We start from the raw sequence: 21473 nt of genomic DNA, 5'->3' as shown, positions 1-21473 counted from the left end.
GTTTACTATAATTAATTAATGTTGAGATGATGACAAACAAAAGTAGGTATTTGCATTATAAAACCAAATAGATAATACATGGGTTTTTTTAAAGCTCTGATGAGTTTTTAGACACATAGTTGGCAGACCAGATTCTTTCTAAGTAAAGTTATATTGTATAATTATATATTTATAAACATATAGATATGTATTATTTATATATAATATATTAAAGTTATATGAGGTTTTCAGAAAAGAGTTTGAGAATTTAAGTTATTTGTTCACTATATAAAGCTTCTAATTTTTCTTGGCAACAGATGTGGGTAGCCTAGGAATTAAAATGCCCTTTGATAGACTTACATATCTGTAACTTCCAAATCTGAGAGAAATAGTAAATCATAAAATCAAAGATTATTATATTAGTTGTACTTCAGTATTCCAACTATTCCATTTTTGAGAATGTAAATAATAAACAGACTGTTTCCTCACTTTCCTTTTTATTCATGTAAGAGTCTAATATAAATATAATGTTTTCATTTTTCAGCTTGTAGAAGGTGTTAACCTACCAAAATAAGTGAGGTTCTATGTATAATGCTTCTCTGGTATAGGATCATTTAGTTATTTTACATTACTGTATGAATAAAAATTGAGAAATACAGTTGATAACAGTGCTTGAAACATTGGGGAGAGCTGTTTTGATGTTATTTTTAGGTGTAGAATTTCCCGATTTTAGTTTTTCCTGCTACAGAACCAGACTAATAGAAAGAGATGATACTATTTGCAGATGATTTTTTATATTATTAGGGTTCTCAAACTTTTTGGTCTCATTACCCTCTTTTATACTTTAAAAATTTTTTGAAGACCTCTATGAGATCTTGTTTATATGGTTTAGTTATGAATATTTACCATCTTGGAAATTAAAACAAACTTAAAATAGTTACTAAATATATATATTTTTAAAAAGCTCATATTAACATAAACAACATTTTAAAAATTAAAAATAACTGTTTTCCAAAGCAAAAAACACTTCAGTAAGAAGAATGACTTAATTTTATACTTTGCAGATTTCTCTGATGTCTAGCTTAACAAAAGCTAGACTCTCATATTTGCCTCTGCATTTTATCTCATATAATATGTTGTTTTCTCTGAAGTGTGTGAAGATAGTCCTGTTTCACACACATATGTTGTTGGGAAAGAGAAGTATTTTGCCTTTTCAGAGAATTGTGGATACTCTTTTTTTGATGCTTCACCAAAATTCAATAAGTAATAGTTTCTTAAAAGTTAGTAGTAATGTTTAATCTGACCATATCAGTTAACTTTTGTCCTCTTATTACATTAAACTCTGTTAGTTTATCCTACACATTGAATGGCTCTTATACCAGTGTGTGATTTTGTAATTTTAATGTCATTCATCAGTTATTTGGAAAATATGGATTTATTAAGTTGAGAACCCCATGAACAGTATGAAAAGGCAAAAAAGATAGGACACTGAAAGATGAACTCCCCTGGTCAGTAAGTGCCCAGTATGCTACTGGAGATCAGTGGAGAAATAACTCCAGAGAATGATGGGATGGAGCCAAAGCAAAAACAATACCCAGCTGTGGATGTGACTGGTGATAGAAGCAAAGTCCGATGCTGTCAAGAGCAATATTGCATAGGAACCTGGAATGTTAGGTCCATGAATCAAGGCAAATTGGAAGTGGTCAAACAAGAGATGGCAAGAGTGAACATCGACATTCTAGGAATCAGCGAACTAAGATGGACTGGAATGGATGAATTTAACTCAGATGACCATTATATCTACTACTGTGGGCAAGAATCCCTTAGAAGAAATGGAGTAGCCATCATAGTCAACAAGAGAGTCCGAAAGGCAGTACTTGGATGCAGTCTCAAAAACAAAAGAATGATCTCTGTTCGTTTCCAAGGCAAACCATTCAATATCACAGTAATCCAAGTCTATGCCCCTACCAATAACGCCGAAGAAGCTGAAGTTGAACGGTTTTATGAAGACCTACAAGACCTTCTAGAACTAACACCCAAAAAAGATGTCCTTTTCATTATAGGGGACTGGAATGCAAAAGTAGGAAGTCAAGAAACACCTGGCGTAACAATCAAGCCCCTCTTCCCTCCCCTGAGGTGTGGAGGCAATGGGGTTGAAAGTTCCAACCCTCTAATCACCTGGTTGGTTCCCCCTGGCAACCAACCCTCAAGTTAACATCTTTCCAAAAGACACCTCAGTAACGTGGTTGAAAGGGACTTATTAAGAATAACCAGATATTATTTTCACTTTTATGGCTCTGAAACTATTTTAGGAACCAACGACAAAAGACCAGATATTATATAAAAAATGCTCCCAGTTGCTTTATACTTAGGAAAGTCCAAGAAGCCATGAGTCAGAAACAGTGACTGTAGATCAGATGTTTATTTCTTATTATAAATGATCACACCTATATTTTACAGATGAGGAAACAAAGATCCAGAGGGGGTAATTAAGTTGCTTACAGCCACACAGCTAGTAATTTTTTTCTAGTTATAGTATTTCTGGTTACAGTAGAATATTTCTTGGGAAGTGAAGTCTTAGTTTTATCAGAATCTTAAATTATCATGTCTAAATGAAAATAGATTTTAATAAAGCATACATACAAAATTATTGTGCAGCTCCTAAGTATACAGTCATCTACTTACTCTTGAAGTCCTAAGACTCATTTTTCTCTGACATAAGTTATGTAACTTTGTATCATGGTTGGTTTAACAGAATTGTTGGGTCAATAAAAATTGCTTTCAGAAATTTGTCACCCTTTCAAATATATTTAAGTTTTCACATTTAAATAATGCTTTTTGTTTTGAGATTCGGATTTTCCTTTTTCAAGAAGCAGAGTCCTCTGATAATGTATTTGATAGAAAATTCTGTTAGCAATTATAACCCGTCGAAAACATTTCACATGCATCAGTGCTGATGTCGAACTCTCCTCACACTAAGGAGGCTGCAGGGCTGGGCCCGATCTGCTCTGTCATGTTTCAGTGATAATAATGCATTATAACCTCTTCCGGTGTGGACAGAAATGTTTGGCAGCCATCCAGATAATTGTGCACTTCAGTATTACCTGTGTTGTAGACACTTTGTGTTAAAAAGGCATCATGAAAATATTATGCATGGAGTTGATGAAAAAGGAAAAACTTACAATTTGATATTTATTTTAAAAAGAAATCCATTATCATAATTCTTGAATTTTCTTTTCCTTCTTTTAGGCTTCTCATTTCTTTTGGGGATTGTGGGCTTTGATTCAAGCCAAATACTCCACTATTGATTTTGATTTCCTTGGGTAAGTTTAATTTTATTGTATGCATTACATTTGTCTCTACTCTTTTTGGATTCATTTTAGAATCCATAAAGGACATGTAGTTATTATTTTTAGTCAGATGTTACAAAAGTTGCATGCATTTAATAGTTGGTTTGCAAGGAAATCTGGTATAATCTGTTAAATGTTCTTAGTATTAGAAAAGTATCCAGTAGGTGGTGCAATAAACTAAAAATATGTCCTTTTAAATTTTAAAACTTAAAACAAGTGAAAATAAAGGAAGGATTAAGGTTTTTAGCTCTAATTCTGTTGTTACTCTCTTTTCTCAATAGGTATGCAGTTGTTCGTTTTAACCAGTATTTTAAAATGAAGCCTGAGGTTACTGCATTAAAAGTGCCTGAGTAAAGAAAACATTTAATTATTAAGTAGCTGAACAATGCTTGTGAATCTTTAAGAAATTCCAAAAAAGTCAATATTTGTTAAAATTCTTTTAATTTGGTTTTCTTGCTTTACAAATTATGCCTCTTAACAACCAATTTATTTTTTAAATAGCCTGAATGATGTCAAGAAATATACCTACTGCTTTCAGTATGTGGTGGGTTAGAAGTTTGTTAAATCAGCAAAAAGATATAAAGATGTCAGTTTAATCCTTTCATAATTTAATCTGTTATATGTGAATTATTTATTATAAATTTAACATGAATTTTGTGACTGCTTTCATCTGTTTCATCTGTTTGTTGAGTGTAAGCAATGAAAAATTTCCATAGAAAATTTTTTTTTTGTGAAGTTTTACTTTAATAAGATTAATTTCAGTAAACATTTTTGGTGTTTAGTGTAACCTTTCTGACACACTGTAAGTAAAATGAATCATTTACTCGTGAAATGCCAGACACTGGTTTAGATAACTTAGAATGTTCATAGAAAAATATCTGTTTAGGAGAATGAAATGCATTCACTGTCTGTGCTAGTGGTACATCCTTCTGAAGTATTGGACAGCATTTTGGAGGGGGGAACATCTTAGAATTTAAATTTCCCTCTTCTTACATAGTCTGGCAGAATAAATATTAATATTTACCATATAATCCTGGAATAGATAATATGGTGGTTTTGTTACCAAAATCTGCATTAAATAATGTTTTCATGTACTATGTATGGTCATTTAAGGTACAGTTTGTTTTTAAAATTTTACTGTATCAATTTGTTTCTAACCAAAAATTTTGTTTCACTTATTGGTATGTTCTGTATTTTGTTTGTTATTAAATAGTAGCTAGTACAGCAGTTACTAATTTTTGAAACAAAGGTAGAATGCTTGTAATACTTGGGAACAAGAAAATGTCATTTAGATGAATTCTTTTCTACTTCTCCAGATTCATTCCTTACACTGTGGCTTTATGTTTTAGTTTGGCTTCTGTGTCTTTAGACTGATAGCAAATGATTGCTTGATAATGTGTAGTTTCAGAGAAGTAAGTTGAGGTGGTTAAAAGAATTAAATAAGGAACATTTAGAACATCAATCCTGTACACTTAAAATCTGATGTAACAGTGAGAATTAAGCAAAAATACTCATAGTAGGAGGGCTTCTGTTTGTTTTGATTTCTTTTGATTTTGTTTGTTTTTGTCTGTGAGAGGATGACAGTTATTATTTGGAAGGAACTTGTGTCTTTGGGATAGATAAACAAACTTCAAGTTTTGAAGACTGCTGTGTGGAGTTGAGCAGTCATGGTTAAGTTTGCTTAGAAAATTGTCTGAGAAGCTTTGCACACTTTGGTCACATAAGTGCCCATGTACAAGGTTGGCTTAATGGATCTGCATATTCAGAATATGCAACTGCAAATTTATCCTCTGAGAAATCTTCTGGAGAGTCTGATGTATTATTCCAAATGACTTATACTCTCAGATAAGTGCTTTAAAATACTTGGATTAGCTCAAGATGTTTAAAGCTAATAAAGTAAGTAGAAACAGGTATTTAAAGTGGTAAATTCTAGTTACATGAGTAGAATCTTAAAATCTGTTTGAATCTGTAACAGTGTTAGCCACGATTTGTTTCCTACCTCCCCAATGTTAAAAATGTTTGTTTCTGTTTTTATAAACCATATTACCATTGGACCAGTACAATTTTACCTAATTAACTAAAGGAAAGGAACCAATTAAACAGTTAATAGCTTTTTATAGAATGTTAAGAGTGAACTTGAGAAATTGTTTTTGGTGAAATTTTCATCTGTGGCTGGAACATTTTCTTAGAACAATGAAAAATATGTAGGACTCAAGTTTGTTTTTGCTTTCTGACTTCTTCAAAGTGCAACAGTATATATCTTGGAGAACAGTGGGAGGAGAGGAGATCAGTTTTCTATCTTCCTCCATATTCTTCAGACTATTTTGAATAGCGATTCACTGAGCCATTGCTGGTAGATTGTGCATAGCTGCTTGCTGTGATACCATTGTAAGTGGTTCAGAGAGATTCAGGAAGTGAATGTAAAGGGGAATAAAGACTCTCACTTTAGCCCTAGGCAGTGGATCTTGGGAACAAAAGAAGATGCTTAAGATCTTTTCTCCCACTCTTTGGAGTATCATGATGTTCCCACTTCCTTTGCAGGTTTTGGGGATCATACTTCAGCCTAATAATAGAGTTCAAAATTACTTCCCTTTGAATTGACCATTTAAGGGATTCTCAAGGGAAAACATCCCTCTAAACTTTGTCCTGTGGCTTGGTGAGATGTCTTTTGCCTTTTTATGTTAAGTTAAGGAACTTGAATGCCTTACCTAATAACTGATAGTAAGCTCATTTTGTAAATATGAAAATGGTTGTTAGAGAAGTGGCATTCATGTATACTCATTGTTAATCAGTAGACCATAGTGGCCTGGATGCTTAAACAAGCAGAATTCCACAATTGTTTTCCCCTTTGTTCCTTACCTACTTGTGTGACCTTACGTGACCAGTAATACTTGACTTTTTTCCCTCCAGACACCATGCTACCACCACTTTCTGGGAATTAAAGAGATGTGGTAGTAAATCATACTGTTCACGTGAATTTGAGATCAATATGAGCACAAAACTCATCAACTAGGTCTGCCTGGAATGTATATAAGACAGTGTAAATAAAAGTTTGTAAATTAGTGTGAATTGTATCTTGCATATGAGATTGTGTATTGTTTTTGCATTCTTTTCCCTTTTGTAGACATTTTTCTGTAAGGGAATGATCCAGCCCTTTGGTTTTAGACTGGAAATAACCAACAGGTGGGGCGGTACAGTGGGATAACAAGAGGAACTGGAAATAGGGTTATCCATTTTTGTTAATGTCAGTACTTACTTGTTTAGCCTCTCAGTGCCTAATATGACTTTTTTTCATTCTTTATTTTGCCATTAGTTTTTGGAGGTTAGATTCTTGCAAGCAGTAAATTAATAGCCTGTAAGAATTCCATTCTTTGAGTCATGATTCTCATCTAAAGCAAATTAAAAATGCAGTTTTATGATTGCAAACTGAAGTATTACCCTTTTCTATTTTCAAGACTGTTAACTTTTTTCTACCAAAAAGCACTTTCAATTTTTATATATCTCAAATATAACTCTTAAGTCCCATATGTACAAGGGAGATGATAAATAATAGCTTCTAGTTCAACTTAAGCCTATCTCAGTTGGCTTCTCTAAGTATGAAATTCTTCGTTAGGGGATTGTAAAATACAGAAAAAGATAGAAGTGTTCTTTTAATGACTGCTAATTCCATTTTTGTGGAACTAAGACTATTTAGTTTAACTTCATAAACATATTATGAAAGCTTCCAGATTTAAAGGAAAAATTCCCCCTAAACATTCTGAATTAAAAGTTAAAAACCTCCACTTTTAAAGTTATATAGGTATTTATTTCTTACATTACATTTTCTGTACCATTTTCAAAATCCTTCATAATGTAAATGAGAAAACTATCATTTTGATTTTCTGCTTTACATTGCTTTTTATAAGCATTTTTTACTGCGTTCCAAAGTGATATAGACAAGCTTTTAATATTAGTCAGTCGTTCAATTAATAGAGTTAACAATGCTTTATGCTAGGAGGAAAGTTTTGTTATTGACATCACTGAACACAAAAGGCATTTGCATCACTGAACACAAAAGGCATTTGCATCACTCAACACAAAAGGCAAACGCTAGTAACTATTATGTACCAAGGAAAGTGAATTATAAGGATGTCCTAAAGCAACTTCAATCTTTATTTCAAAATTGATTTGCTCTGAATTTTCTAATATAGTTTGTTAGATTTTAGAATGTGTTTGACTGGAAACTTAGTTACATATTAAGGCAGTTTGTTTTTGTTTCTTTTTTTAACAAAAGACATTAGTTACAGGGAACCGCCTTTTTTTTTCTGTTACATACCTCTTGTGTGATTACAGTGTTTTGTCTTGGGTTTGGTGTCTTCAGACAGGAAAGTGTAGTGATTATTTTAAATGAATTTTCCCCCATCTTTGAAGTTTAGTGTGTAAATGTATTGCTCTAAAAGAAAATGCTTGAGTTTGCATTACTTGAGTGCTTGAAAAACTGAAATTAATAATATTACATGATGAATTGGATTTTTCTGAACAGGTTTTACACTAAAATTTTCCTTTCTGGATTATAATTTGAAATGGACAAATTTCAACCATTTGAATAGAAAAAATAATGGTAGTGCTTGTAGAAAATACTTTCCTGACTTTGAGACATTCAGAAGTCAAGTTTTTAGTAGGGTTCTATCCTGAAATCTGCTTTCTCTTCTTTCCTATACTTAATGCACTTACTATGCTACTGATGTTATTAAACAGCCAGTTAAAATCTGTTCATTATGCATCCTATGGCTTTTCTAGTTATGAAAAAAGTTTCTCTGTAAAATACTCTTAATCCCTAAATGTAGACATATATTTGTTTACATCTTGCCCATTAATGGTATTAATACCATTAATCATTTTGACAAAACACAAGGTGTTTATAAAAACTGAAAACATGTGTTATATTTGAACTAGTTAGTGAAGAGTAAGAAAAAGCTGGTTGATTTGAATTGTTCCATTAGTTAAATTTCAAAACTCTTAAGGAAGGGACTATAAGAGAGAGACCAAGATCTGATGATATCCGTGAATACTAGATCCTATGAACTGGAAAAGGACCACCCCCCAAAAAAAAGCAGTGGCAGAAATAAGAGCACTTGCATGGTTGTGGTGTGCTGCTACCTAATTTATGTAGTGACACACTGACATTTTTATTGTTCAGTAATCTGAGGAAGTTTCCTGTTATTTCCATGTACTAAAGTAATTGTAAATTGGTAGAGAGGAGAGTTTAAACTCTATTCTATTTAGGAGCCTTTGTATAGCTGGGTGAAGTTTCCATGATTTGAAGTATTTGGATTTTAAAATATACTATTATTTTAAGAAAGAAGACCTGGCATTATTCTATGTTCTTAAATGATAATGTCCTTATCGGTTTCAGAAGAAAAAAACAAAATTAATAACTGTCATTGCATTAGCTGTATGTTGAATTGGGAAATTGTGGGATAAAGGTTAAATTTGTGTTTATCAAATGTGAAACATAGTAGTATAATGCTGCTCTGTAAATACTGTAAGTGCTACAAATAGTCTCAGCACTGAAAATGTATTGATACCTCTCAAATGAATGCAACGTTTGAGGTAGGTGTATTTGATATGCCTCAGAAAGTATCTGAGTGTCTGAGAACTTGTAATCTGTTTGGTAATGAAGATACTTCCTGTTTTTTGTTGCTTATTTTCATGTTTCAAATTTAATTTTTACATTTTTACTGCTGTTAATTTAAGTAAAATTTGTTCTGTGGTTAAAATGGGGTTGCCAGTGAATAAAATTAAAAACAGCCTCATTCATGTAACTGCTTAAATAAAAATGCATTTTTGCTATATGTTCACAAACTTAATGAATCTGTATTTCTGTTTAAATATAAGTGATGTTTAGGCTTTATTTCTGTTTAATAAGGCCTTTTACCATTGATTAAATGAAGGAATGTATCTTTTTGAAGAGATTTATATTCTGTAAATAAAAATTGGTTGTAACAATAAAGTTGAGTTCTAACTGCTTGTATCCATAAATCTTGTGACTTCAACTTATTTTTGTAGTTTTCCTTTTTTAGAAACACTTTTCAGTGTTCATGTATAACTGTTTGTATATTTGAGGTTGCTCATTTGTGTCTGACTCTTTGTAACCCCGTGGACTGCAGCACTCCAGTCCCTGCTGTCCTTCACTGTTTCCTGAAAGAGTTTTCTCAAACTCAGGTCCATTGAATCAATGATGCTCTCCAGCCGTCTCATCCTCTGTTGCCCCATTCTCCTGCCCTCAATCTTCCCCAGCATCAGAATCTTTTCCAATGAGTTGGCTCTTCACATCAGGTGGCCAAAATATTGGAGCTTCTACTTCAGCATCAGTCCTTCCAATGAATATTCAGGATTGATATCCTTTAGGATTGAGTCCATACTGACACCTCTAATACCTGATTCAACTTTCTAGAGTTCTTCCTTGCCTCTCCAAACAAATATTTCATATTTGTTTTTCTTATTTCCTTGCTCTGAAAATATAGATATGTATTTTTGTCAAGAACACCATAGAAATACACCCTTTTCAGTGTATCATATGAGATTGTTGTTGTTATAGTCACTAAGTCATATCTGACTCTTTTGCCACCGCATGGTCTGTAGCCTGCCAGGCTCCTCTGCCCATGGGATTTCCCAGGCAAGAATATTGGAAAGGGTTGCCATTTCCTTCTCCAGGGAATCTTCCCAATCCTGGGTTTGAACCCGGGTCTCTTGCTTTGGCAGACCGATTCTTTACCACTGAGCCTCCTGGGAAGTTATGTGAGGTATAATATATTGATATGTGTGTTACTAGTGGTTTTAGTCTTAGTTACTTGATTAAAATGTCTCCCAGGTGTTTGAAGCTGTGCAGGACTTTTTTTTTTTTTGCTATTAATTTTAGCATCCATTGGCAGGTTTTGCCCTGAAACAGTGTTGTGATGTTTGCATGATGTTGCTTTTCTGTTTCCTTCTTTCCTTCTACATTCATAAATTAGAATTTTACTCTTAAGGAAAAGCTGTACCTTTGTTTATTTACTTTTATTTATCCAACCAGTAAGGACGCAAGGATGTTCTGTGAGCTGTAATTTTTTTTCCAGTCATTCCAGTGCTCAATTAGTTTCAGCGTGGTGATTGAGAGCTCCTTCACTGTATGTGCTGCTGTATTCTTTCAACATTGTCCACATCATTTCTAGAGCACTTCCTTTTCTGGCAATATAAGGTGTTCCAGGCTAGATTTGTACTTTCCCTGCCCCAACCCTCAGTTCAAATACTTAAGGAGCCTAAACATTTTTTTAATTTTTAGGGAGTATTTAGAAATTAAGGCCTTAACCATTTTGGGGCATTGCTGCTTCTAAATTCCATCAGTGGACAGAATTAGGAAATACTTGCAAAGTCACAGTTCTTTCCCTGGTGGCTCAGATGGTAAAGAAACTGCTTGCGGCACAGGAGACCTGGGTTCAATATCTGGGTTGGGAAGATCCCCTGGAAAAGGGAATGACAACCCACTCCAGTATTCTTCCCTGGAGATTTCCATGGACAGAGGAGCCTGGCAGGCTACAGTCCATGGTGTCACAAAGAGTTGGACACGACTGAGCAACACTTAACTTTTTTCAGAAAAGTCACAAGGATTGTTTAGTGCACTCTCATATATCCTTTCCAGAGTTCCCCTATTAACATTTTACTTCCTTTGCTGTACCCTTTTCTATGATATTTCTTTTTGTGAATTAGTTGAGCAATTTGCACACATAAATCTTTGCGTGTGTGTGTGTGTGTGTGTGTGTTCAATTGCTCATTCGTGTCTGACTTTTTGCAACTCCATGGACTGTAGCCCTCCAGGCTCCATTCTCCATGGGATTCTCCAGGCAAGAATACTGGAGTGAATTGCCTTGCCTTCCTCCAGAGTATCTTCCCAACCCAGGGACTGAACCCATGTCTCATGTCTCCTGCATTGGCAGGCGGGTTATTTACTACTAGTGCCACCTGAGAAGTCCCATAAATCTTTACCCCTCAGTGTTTCAATATTTGTATTTCCTAAGAACACTCATTTTACCTCTAATGAGTTAGTGATCATTGAAATGAATGTTCCTCTGTAGTATGTTTCTTTTTTGTTTTTTGGCTGCTTTCAAGACCTCTTTTTAATTGGTTTTCAGCAATTTGGTTGTAATGCATTTTGATGTGATTTCCTTTCTATTTATCATCCTGCTTGGGTTTTGACTGTTTTGAATCTGTAAATTTATGTCTTTTACCAAATTTGGGGAAGTTTCAGCCATTATTTCTTTGAGTATAAGTTCAGACCTGTTCTATCGTCTCTTTATGGGTCCCTGATTACACATGATTAGACTGTTTGAAGTTGTTCAATAGAATACTGGAGTGGGTTGCCATTCACTTCTCTAGGGGATCTTCCTGATCCAGGGGTTGAATCGAGGTCTCCTGCATTGCAGGTAGATTCTTTATCGTCTGAGCCACCAAGGGAGAAACGTTCTTGAAGAAGGTATTAATATATTCTCTGTTGTCAGTGTGTGGTGTTACACAGAGTTATATATATTTATGTGTATATATGTGTGTGTGTGTGTGTGTGTGTGTGTGTACATACAATTTATCCTCATTATTCCTGGATTCCATATTGGCAGATTTGCCTACTTGTTAAAATTTGTTTATATGCCCAAAGTCAATTCTTGGGCTGCTTTTGTTGTCTTCTGTGGACATATGCAGAGTAATGAAAAGTTTGAGTTCCCCTGACACATGAATTCCCAGCTGAGGTAGAATAAGCTGATATTGTCCCTTTTGTTTCAGCTCTCATACTGTTAACGTTGTTTTCGTCATGTGGTTAGTGCCAAATTTTTCACATTTTTGTGCATTTCGTTAACAATTTCACTGTTTAAAATGGCTCTCCAAACAGTGCTGAAGACTTCCTTGGTTTGGTCTCAGCTCTTCAGCTTCAGGTTTCGTCTCACATCTTGCCTTATACCTTTAGAGCAGCACCCATCTGCTCATAGTTCTGGGACATATCAGTCTTGTTAAAAAAAAAACCCTGATTTTTTCCCCGTGCTTCTTGTCCACTTACCAGGTTAATGCTTGGCTTTGTTAAAGCTTTTAAGAACTCTGTGCAGACTACTTTGGAAGTATCGCTTCCAGAAAGCCATCCCCATGCTTCTGCAATCATCCCTTCTAGCCCTTTTGCCCACCTCACTGCAGTGCCCAGGAATACCTCTTATCAGCGAATGTATCCGTAATTGTCTGGTTATGTGTTTGCCTTCCTGAGTATATTTAATGAGCCTTCACAACATAAGCCTTATTTATCTTTATGGTATAACCTTACATTGTGCTAGATACTTAATGGGACTCATTCTTCTTGTTCAGTCACTAAGTTGTATCCAACTTGTGACCATATAGACTGCAGCACACCCAAGTTCCCTGTCCTTCACTGTCTCCCAGAATTTACTCAAACTGATGTCCGTTGAGTTGATGATGCCATCTAACCATCTCATCCTTTCACTCCCTTTTTCTGCCCTCAGTCTTACCCAGCATCAGAGTCTTTTCAAGTGAGTTGGCTCTTTGCATCAAGTGGCCAAATTATTGAAGCTTTAGCTACAGCATCAGTCCTTCCAGTGAATATTCAGGGTTGATTTCCTTTAGGGTTGACTGGTTTGATTTCCTTGCTGTCCAAGGGACTCCAGGAGTCTTCCACAGCACCACAATTCAAAAGCATCAATTCTTTGGCACTCAGCCTTCATGGTCTGACTTTCATGTCTGTACATGGCTACTGGAAAAACCATAGCTTTGACTATATGGACCTTTCAATTTATATTTGTTGAATGAATGAATCAAAGTATTGAATAATTAGGAAATATTTCTAAGCAAAAAATACTAAGTGAAATAAAAAGGCAGTATTTGATTTTGGAGAGAGGTTAGCCTTGGAAATGGTTCTCCAGAATAGCTTTTCCTCAGTTGATGTGATACCGGAAAAGCAATTTCATTAGGGAAGCTGTGCTTCACTACTTTGGAAGTTAGAAATCCTTTTTTATTTTTTAACGTATACTTCTTCAGGGCTTGGTTTTAATTTTTTATTTAGTTGAGCCCCAGTTTGGAGAAATATTTTGTTAACGATTGTGATTTTCCTACAGATGACCAGAATTCAGTGTTCTTAGAATCTAGCATTCCACCAGCTTTTCAAGCGCGCTCACCCAGTGTGTATTTTTTAAAATACGTGTCCAATAACATTAAAACAAGCAGTGAAAGATTTTTTCCTTCTCTAAATGTGTTTCAATCAGAATCTGTATTATGTTTCTCATAAAATCACATAAATGTCAGTAAAACATTGACTTACACCAGAACCTTATTTTTTTAAAGCAGCCATCATTCATAATTTGTTATGTGGGGAACCATCTACTTTTTTCTGAAGATTTGGCAGTTGCATTGGATTGTCTCCTCTGCCTTCTTAGCACAACCAGAATATCACAAAAGAGGAATGAACCTAAAACTACACTGATTCATCAGGTATCTTTACTGTATTACTTGACTTCACAATCATGAATCATACATCCTAATTTCTACTACAGTTTCTCTCATTGGTCTTTCTCAGCTCTTTATATTGTGAATCTCTATAGTAACTGAAAATTACTTAGTCTTTTATATAAACTATATATATTTGGTATAGAGTTAATAAGAATTGCCTTTTTAATCTTCTCACAACATTTCAAGAATCTAACTCAAACTGTTGTCTTTTTCCCTCTTTGTAACACTTTGAAAAGAACTTAAAATTTTATTGTGCTTCTTGCAGTTTTTTTTTTTTCTCACATAGAAGCAGAAGGCTGTGTAGGTGCCTTGTAAAAGGCTGTCTTGTGACATCCCTAACAACTTAAAGCAATCCTGCTAAAAAAGATTTCTGAGTTCCAGCTTTGAAATAGTCTCAAAAGAAAAAATCAACAAGAAAGAAAACAACCACTTGGCTACATTAGCCAGTGAATTTCCGTCTTGATTAGAGGAACTGAGTTGTTTTGTTTTTTCTTTGTCTTCATGTTACCTGAGATTGTATGGGCCACAACAGCTCATTTATCTTTTGCCATTAGAAAACTCAGTGGGTGTTGCTTAGTGGGTGTTGCTAATAGTGCCAGTCTTTGGATAGGTTGAGTGGAGTTTAGTTATTGTTCTTTTTCTTTGTCAACTCAGAGTATCTTTTTTTTGGAGACAACCAGAATCTAGAGGGCGTGTATTTCATGGTGGAAAGATCCTGTTCGGGTGGCAGAAATTCTCAGTAATGACCAGGAGTTTTATGGGCTTCATTTTCTCATTTTTCTCGGATTAAATAATATCTCTAGAGTCTCTTTTAGTCCTAAAATACTAGAATACAATAACCAAAATACTTTTGTAAAGATTTTGTTGTTCAGTTGCTCAGTCGTGTCCAATTCTTTGTGACCCCCTGGACTACAGCATTCCAGATTTCCCTGTCCTTCACTAGCTCCCGGAGTTTCTCAAAAACTCTTGTCCACTGAGTTGATGATGCCATCCAACCTTCTCATCTTCTGTCACCCACTTCTGCCTTCAATCTTTCCCAGCAATAGGGTCTTTTCTAATGAGTCAGCTCTTCACATCAGGTGGCAGAAGTATTGGAGCTTCAGCCTCAACATCAGTCCTTCCAATGAATATTCAGGGTTGATTGGCTTCAAGATTGATGGTTTGAAAAGCTTATATAGAAGAATTAGAACTTTCCAGTATTCTGCACCCTGGCACATCCCTGCTCTTCCTGTGCTGTGCTCCCTGCTTGAACTGCAGCTGGTATAGGGGCTCATTCTCTCTGCAGCTTCATCTTAGCTAAACACTGGCTCCTGCAAGGAGTACCTTGTCTTTGGAGGTCTCAGGCTTTGAGTGTCACTTCTTCGAGTCTTTTCTTTCTGAAATATTATAAAGATTCTTGCCAAATAAGCCATTTTCGCCTTGTGTTTGAATGGTTTTACGGACTGAATGCCTTTCCCCAAATTCACATTTTGAAATCCTAACCCCCCTCATGGAAATGGAGCCACAAAAGAAGTAGTTAAAGGTAAATGAATTCACAGGGCTGGGGCCCCAATCCAAGAAGATTAGCTTCCATATAAGAAGAGACACTAGAGAACTTGCTTACTCTCTCCATGCATTGAGGAAAGGGTTTGTGAGCACACGGCATTTACTATCCAGGAGGAGACCTCTCATTAGAAACCTAATCAACTGGCACCTTGATCATGGTCTAGCTGCTGCTGCTAAGTTGCTTCAGTCGTGTCCAACTCTGTGCAACCCCATCGACGGCAGCCCACCAGGCTCCCCTGTCCCTGGGATTATCCAGGCAAGAATACTGGAGTGGGTTGCCATTTCCTTCTCCAATGCATGAAAGTGAAAAGTGAAAGTGTCTGACTCATAGCGACCCCATGGACTGCAGCCTACCAGGCTCCTCTGTCCATGGGATTTTCCAGGCACGAGTACTGGAGTGGGGTGCCATTGCGTTCTGTGGATCATGGTCTAGAGTTGTGAGAAAATAAACGTTGTTTAAGCCACTTGAATATATCCAAGTTCAGCATTTTGTCATGGTAGCCTGAGCTAATTAGTACAGATGGTAGGAATTTAGAATATCTTAGGGCTTTAAAGTTGTCAGTAGGTAAGGCAAGTAGGTATTAACTTAATGGGTGTGGGTATGTTGGGGTGGGGTTTAGAAAAAGTATATAAAAACGTTCACTGTGGCACAAGGTATCTGAGGATACCACTTAGAGTCCCCACAGCAAAGGTTGCTCATTCTTCCATGAATCCATGTGGCTAGGGCTCTGAGCCTTCCACTACTGTTTCTTTCCAGCAAACACTTGCCTTATGTGAAGTTCATAAACTATGCCATACTCACCTTCTCCTTCTTACTGTCATTTTCTATTCTTCTGGCCACACCCTCATGTTCATGAAGGGGCTTCAAGATCTCAGTCACAGTCTTTTCTCTCATCTCCACTGCTGTCATCACCCGAGACAACTTAGCTGTACCTGAGAATGTCATCCCAGCAAGCCAGGCTGAAAGTTCTTTACCCTTTTCAAATTTTAACATTTCCATTTCATATCAGCATCCTATCTGGATGGTCATGGGCTGTGCCTAATTTGTCATTTGAAAATGCACTTTCTTATTTATCTAGCTTTTTTAATTTCCTTTTTTTCCACCTTACTGTTTCTCTTCCTTCATTAAAACCTCCAGAACTTGGACCTCTTCCTTTTGTGTCCAAATGTCCTTCTTCTGGCCTGTTACTGTTATCTAGCTTAGACTCTGGCATGTCACCTCAGGCCCTCCAACCAGCATCCTCACCTACTGGCCACCTCTGTTTTTCTCCCACCATCATCCAGCCAATCCTTAGGCTTCAATATATCCAATCATATGTCTCATCCACTCCCACCTCTGGGGCTGGCCCTGTTGGGGGATACAATTTTTCTAGTTAATGCTCCTACAGTCTCATAGTCTCCAATGTAGCTTGGCCTTTAGGAGGAGTTTAACAACTAGCTATCTCACGAGAAAGCCCTGAAGTGTTTGCCGACTCCCATGGTATAAATATGCTCTCCATGGTCAATTTTAGGTTACTAACATGAGGTCACTAAGTGTAGAGGTGGGAAGAGAGGCTAACAGTTGACTCTCTGGTATCAGTCAGCTGCAGCACACCAATGGATCATTCAAGACCACTGCCTGAATAGAACTGACATTCTGGTTTTGAAATGACTCTTATTCGTGTATGACCAGAATGAGTTTAGGGTTCTGGGTTACCAGTGGTCTACTACTGACTCCTGGGATTGAGCATGTGGAATTATGCATTGATTTGCTATATGTTTTGACCATGGTACTGGCTCTGGTCTACAGTACCCCAGGGCAGTGAGCATGTTTTTAAACATCCTTTACTCTGCATACCCTTCTTCCACTGGTACCCAGAGTGGTTACTCCATTTCTTAGGCTCAGGCAGTTCTCCTAGGCTGACTGCACTGTACCTCTTTTCTTTGAAGGCTTTCCAGACCATTGCTCTGTGATGCAAATAAGTACTTCCAGTTGAAGTCCCCTTTTGCCTCTGATTGACATGAATCACATTAAGTCATGTCAGATGAAGGACAGACATCTCTCATGCAGATAAGAAAAAAAAGGCAATTTTCCTTACTCCACCCATTTTTGTTGTTGTTTAGTCGATAAGTCCTGTCCAACTCTTTGTGACCCCATGGGCTGTAGCCCACCAGGCTCCTCTGTCTATGAGATTTGCCAGGCAAGAATACCAGAGTGAGTTGGTATTTCCTTCTTCACCCATGGGTCTCTCATCTATTCTCCCAGTTGGTGGTAGGGTGTGAAAGGCAGTAGTGTGGTCAACATTAAAAGAAACCATATTCTTGGAATTCAGCCTAAAGAATTCAAGAGAAGACATGGTTGAAGATATGTTATTTTACATTTTGGCTATAAAACTCCAAATGATAAATTTAACTTTAAAAAATGATATTTTCCTGTATACAGTGTGCAAGACTTGCATTTGTGGTTATCATCAAAAAGCACAGGAGGGACTTCCCTGGTGGTCCAGTGCCTAATATTCCACGCTCCCATTGCAGGGGTCTGGAGTTCAATCCCTGGTCGGGGAACTAGATCGCACATGCTGCAACTACGAGTTTACATGCCACAGCTAAAAGACCCAGCCAGATAAATGAATTAATCAGTAATTAAAAAAAAAAGCACAGGAACAACTTTGAGAGAGTCACTGGAAGCCACTGTTTATGGAAACTAAAAAGAATGATGCAAGATCATCCTCAGTATGTATGTACCATAAATAGTATTTAACGTAATATCATTAAAAAATGGTCTAAAGGAACTGCAGGCAGAGGCAAGAAGATCTTTTTGGTTCCCAAGCACTCTGAAGAGCTACATTTTTCTTGTGGTGGGAGATATGAAATTAGCCAGTAGTGGTGCATTTGACAATAAGGAACATTAAGAGGTGGTTCCTGGACCTAAAGGCAAGGAGGATGTTTACGGACACCACAAAGAATCATTACATGTGCTGATTGGACAGAAAAATAATATGTAATTGCCTCTTCTCTACCCATTATTCTAAATTTTCGTTAATATCACTGTACTTCACGTGGGCCCTTGAATTTTGTAATACCCTTTGAACCAAGCTTCCCCAGTGGCTCAGTGGTAAAGAATCTGCCACTGCGGGAGACGCAGGAGATGTAGGTTTGATCCCTGAGTTGGGAAGATCCCCTGGAGTAGGAAATGGCAACCTATTCCAGAATTATTGCCTGGGAAATCCCATGGACAGAGAAGCCTGGCGGGCTACTGTCTGTGGGGTCGCAAAAGAGTCAGACACGACTTAGTGACTAAACAACAACAACAACTATTTATATAGACAGGGGTCCTCAAAAGAGATTTGCTCAGAGCCCTGAACATATAAGGGATTGGTCCTGGTGGAGATGGTTAATAGAAAACAGCATCCTTCAGGGCAAAAGAGATTAGCAAGCTATATGTAAATAAAAGCAAAATCGGATGGCAGAAGGGTGATGGCAGTCAGGATAATAAAACTCCTGCCCAATTTTTTGTCAGCCACTTTTCAAATCTGGATTCTGTTTACAAAAGAATTGGTCAAGGCCTCAGGGAAAAGGTCACTGCAACACCATAGTAAGTAGATGATTAATACCGATGATTCTCCAATCCTTATTCAAAGGGAATGACAGCCCTTGTGACTGTATTCAGGAGGAATAGGAATACCTGGAATGTCTGTTGCACATAGGTCCATCTTGGCACTGATAGCTGGAGACAAGCATTATTTTGAGCCCCCTGATAGAGTGGGACCTTGGGTTTGGGAGTAAAATCTTGCCCTGTGCAGCAGAGAATTAATTGCCTTTTGATAATAGCTGTTAGTGAGCTACTGGTCCTCAGTAGAGATGGAATAATTGAACATGGGACCCCAAGGAAACATGCCTCTCAAAACAGCCATCATGATCTGGATCCTGTTGGTCGTACTAGGTTATAAAGTCAGGTGGACCCAGTGGTACTCCATTGTAGGTTGGAAATAATATGTCTGAACCAAACATGAACAGTACCAAAAAGATTAAAGCAGAATGAATGAGCTGATAACCTACCCCCTACATTACCCATCATGTTTGCACCATTGCCCCTCCTCCAGGGGACACCCGTGGTCATGTGGGAGGACCTGTAGAACAGCTGGAGGAAAGGGGAAAAGCCTCAGCTTGGTTGATAGACTGGTTGGCTTGGTTTGTAGAGGTGCGCTGGATGTGGGCAGCAGCTGAGTTACTGCTCCACTCAAGGTGGCCTTGAAAAACTATGGTGAGGGAAACCCAGTGGGTGGTACATTAGGCTATCCACTTTGTGTGGAAGGAAGTTACACTATCAGGACTAATGGCAGTAACAAGCTGGGCAGAGATGGAAAGAAAAAAGTTGGGAGACTGGTGACAAGATCTAAGAGTCATATGGATGGATAAATGGGAGTGGACATGACATGTAAAGATCTTTCTTACATTAGCCATGCCCCAGATAGAATTCACCATGTGAGAAACACTAAACAACAAAGCAGTCAAAATGGCTTGACCATTTGATGTTAGCCATTCTTCATCAGTGGCCTTCCTAAGGGTAGCACGATTGGCACATAGATTTTGTGGCCACATTAGCAGTGATGAAGGCTGTGATGTGCGGCTTACTAGCATGAATTACTACCTACCAAGTTGCATCTGCTTCCTCTGAATGTGCAACAGTACAGAAAACCCTGAGCCACTGGTATGAAACCCTTCCTCTTTAACTGGTGTCTTTCCGACGATCCTTGGGACAGATCCCAACTCTGTCCCAGTGTCTGCTTCCCAAAGAAGACACCACCTTTGATGTCATATCTTGTCCTAGAAGACATATCCAAAAATATATCATGCTTCTAAAACCGCTGTTCCACCCCTGTGCACCCCTTTCCCTCTAGCAGTTGATCCTTTCCTTTAATTTTACAGAGTCAAATAAAAAGTCCCACTACATTCTATCTTCAAAACTACAAGTATTACCCATTCTCGTAAGTTACTTTTCTGCAGCCTCACAAGTAGACATGTTCTGATGCTCTCTATCTCATTTGATACCAGTGCCTCTCCCTGTGTCCTCTCCTTTGTGTTCAATATTTCCTCTCTAATAGCCTTCCTCATAATACATGTGAATATGAGTCTCTTTTTGCCTTAAAACAAACAATAACAATGTCTATTCCCCTTTACTCTCATCCTTCTCTTTCGACTTCACAGCCAAAGTTCATTAAAATTAGTGTATTCTTGCTATCTCTACATGTTTTAAGGATAATTAGCCAGTGTTAGCAAGAATTGTAACTTCAGGTAGGAAGTAAAGATTTGTTCCAGTATTATATAGAAGCTGTTTAGTGGCTAAGTCATGCCCAACTCTCTGTAACCCCATGGGCTGCAGACTACCAGGCTCCTCTGTCCATTGGATTTCCCAGGCAAGAATACTGCCATTTCCTTCTCCAGAGGATCTTCCTGACCCAGGGATTGAACCCGTCTCTCTTGAGTTTCCTGTGTTGGTAGGTGGATTTCTTTACCACTTTAGCCACTTGGGAAACTCATTATAGAAGTAAGTACAAAAAAATATGTTTAACATGGACATATCATTAAACCCAGAATTCCACATGTAGGAACGGAAATTGACAATATGCACAAAAATCTCAACAGAAGAATGTTTGTGACAGCAGAATTGCTATAGTCTAAAAGTATCTGGGAACCCAAAATGGCCAGCATAAGAAGTTAACAAAGCAAATTGTGGGATAACCATATGATGGAATTCTAGGCAGTCGTTAAAAAATATTTAACATGAAATTTAAAACTATTCTCTTGAAAAGCAAAATACTTGTTATGAAATGACTGTGGTCAGAGTTCTCCAGAGAAACAGAACCGATGGCTGAGAAGTCCTGTGGTCTGCTGTCCGCAAGCTGGACACCCAGGAAAGCTGACAGTGTAGGTCAAAGGCCTGAGAGGGACAGTCAGTGATGAAGTTTCCATCTAGGGTCTGGAGGTCTGAGAACCAGGACAGCTGACAGCAGAAAGAGATCAGCGCTTTAGCTGAAACGGTCAAGCTGAGAACACAACTTCCCTTCCTTTGCTTCCCTCAACAAATCAGGTGGGGCCCATCCA

At 37.2% G+C, this 21473-nt stretch overlaps 1 protein-coding gene across 2 annotated transcripts in view; it reads left to right on the top strand.

Annotated features, from left to right (window-relative positions):
• ETNK1 (ethanolamine kinase 1) overlaps positions 1-9350 on the top strand; it is a 57135-nt gene extending 47785 nt beyond the window's left edge. Inside the window, exons 7-8 of one of the 2 annotated variants that reach the window (XM_081595990.1) lie at positions 3229-3302; positions 6240-9350. In XM_081595990.1, the coding sequence (XP_081452116.1) occupies positions 3229-3302; positions 6240-6342 (177 nt within the window). In that variant the 3' untranslated portion in view covers positions 6343-9350. Of the gene's footprint in view, positions 1-3228; positions 3303-3610 lie in introns of both variants that reach the window. The other variant, XM_081595991.1, reaches the window with a different exon arrangement.
• The last annotated feature ends 12123 nt before the right edge of the window (positions 9351-21473 follow it).

Source organism: Giraffa tippelskirchi, chromosome 4 (assembly GCF_054371585.1).
Source record: "Giraffa tippelskirchi isolate mGirTip1 chromosome 4, T2T-mGirTip1v1.2.pri, whole genome shotgun sequence".
Classification (NCBI taxonomy): domain Eukaryota; kingdom Metazoa; phylum Chordata; class Mammalia; order Artiodactyla; family Giraffidae; genus Giraffa; species Giraffa tippelskirchi.
Note: the sequence above shows the minus strand (reverse complement) of the source record. Positions and strands in the feature narration are given on the sequence as shown.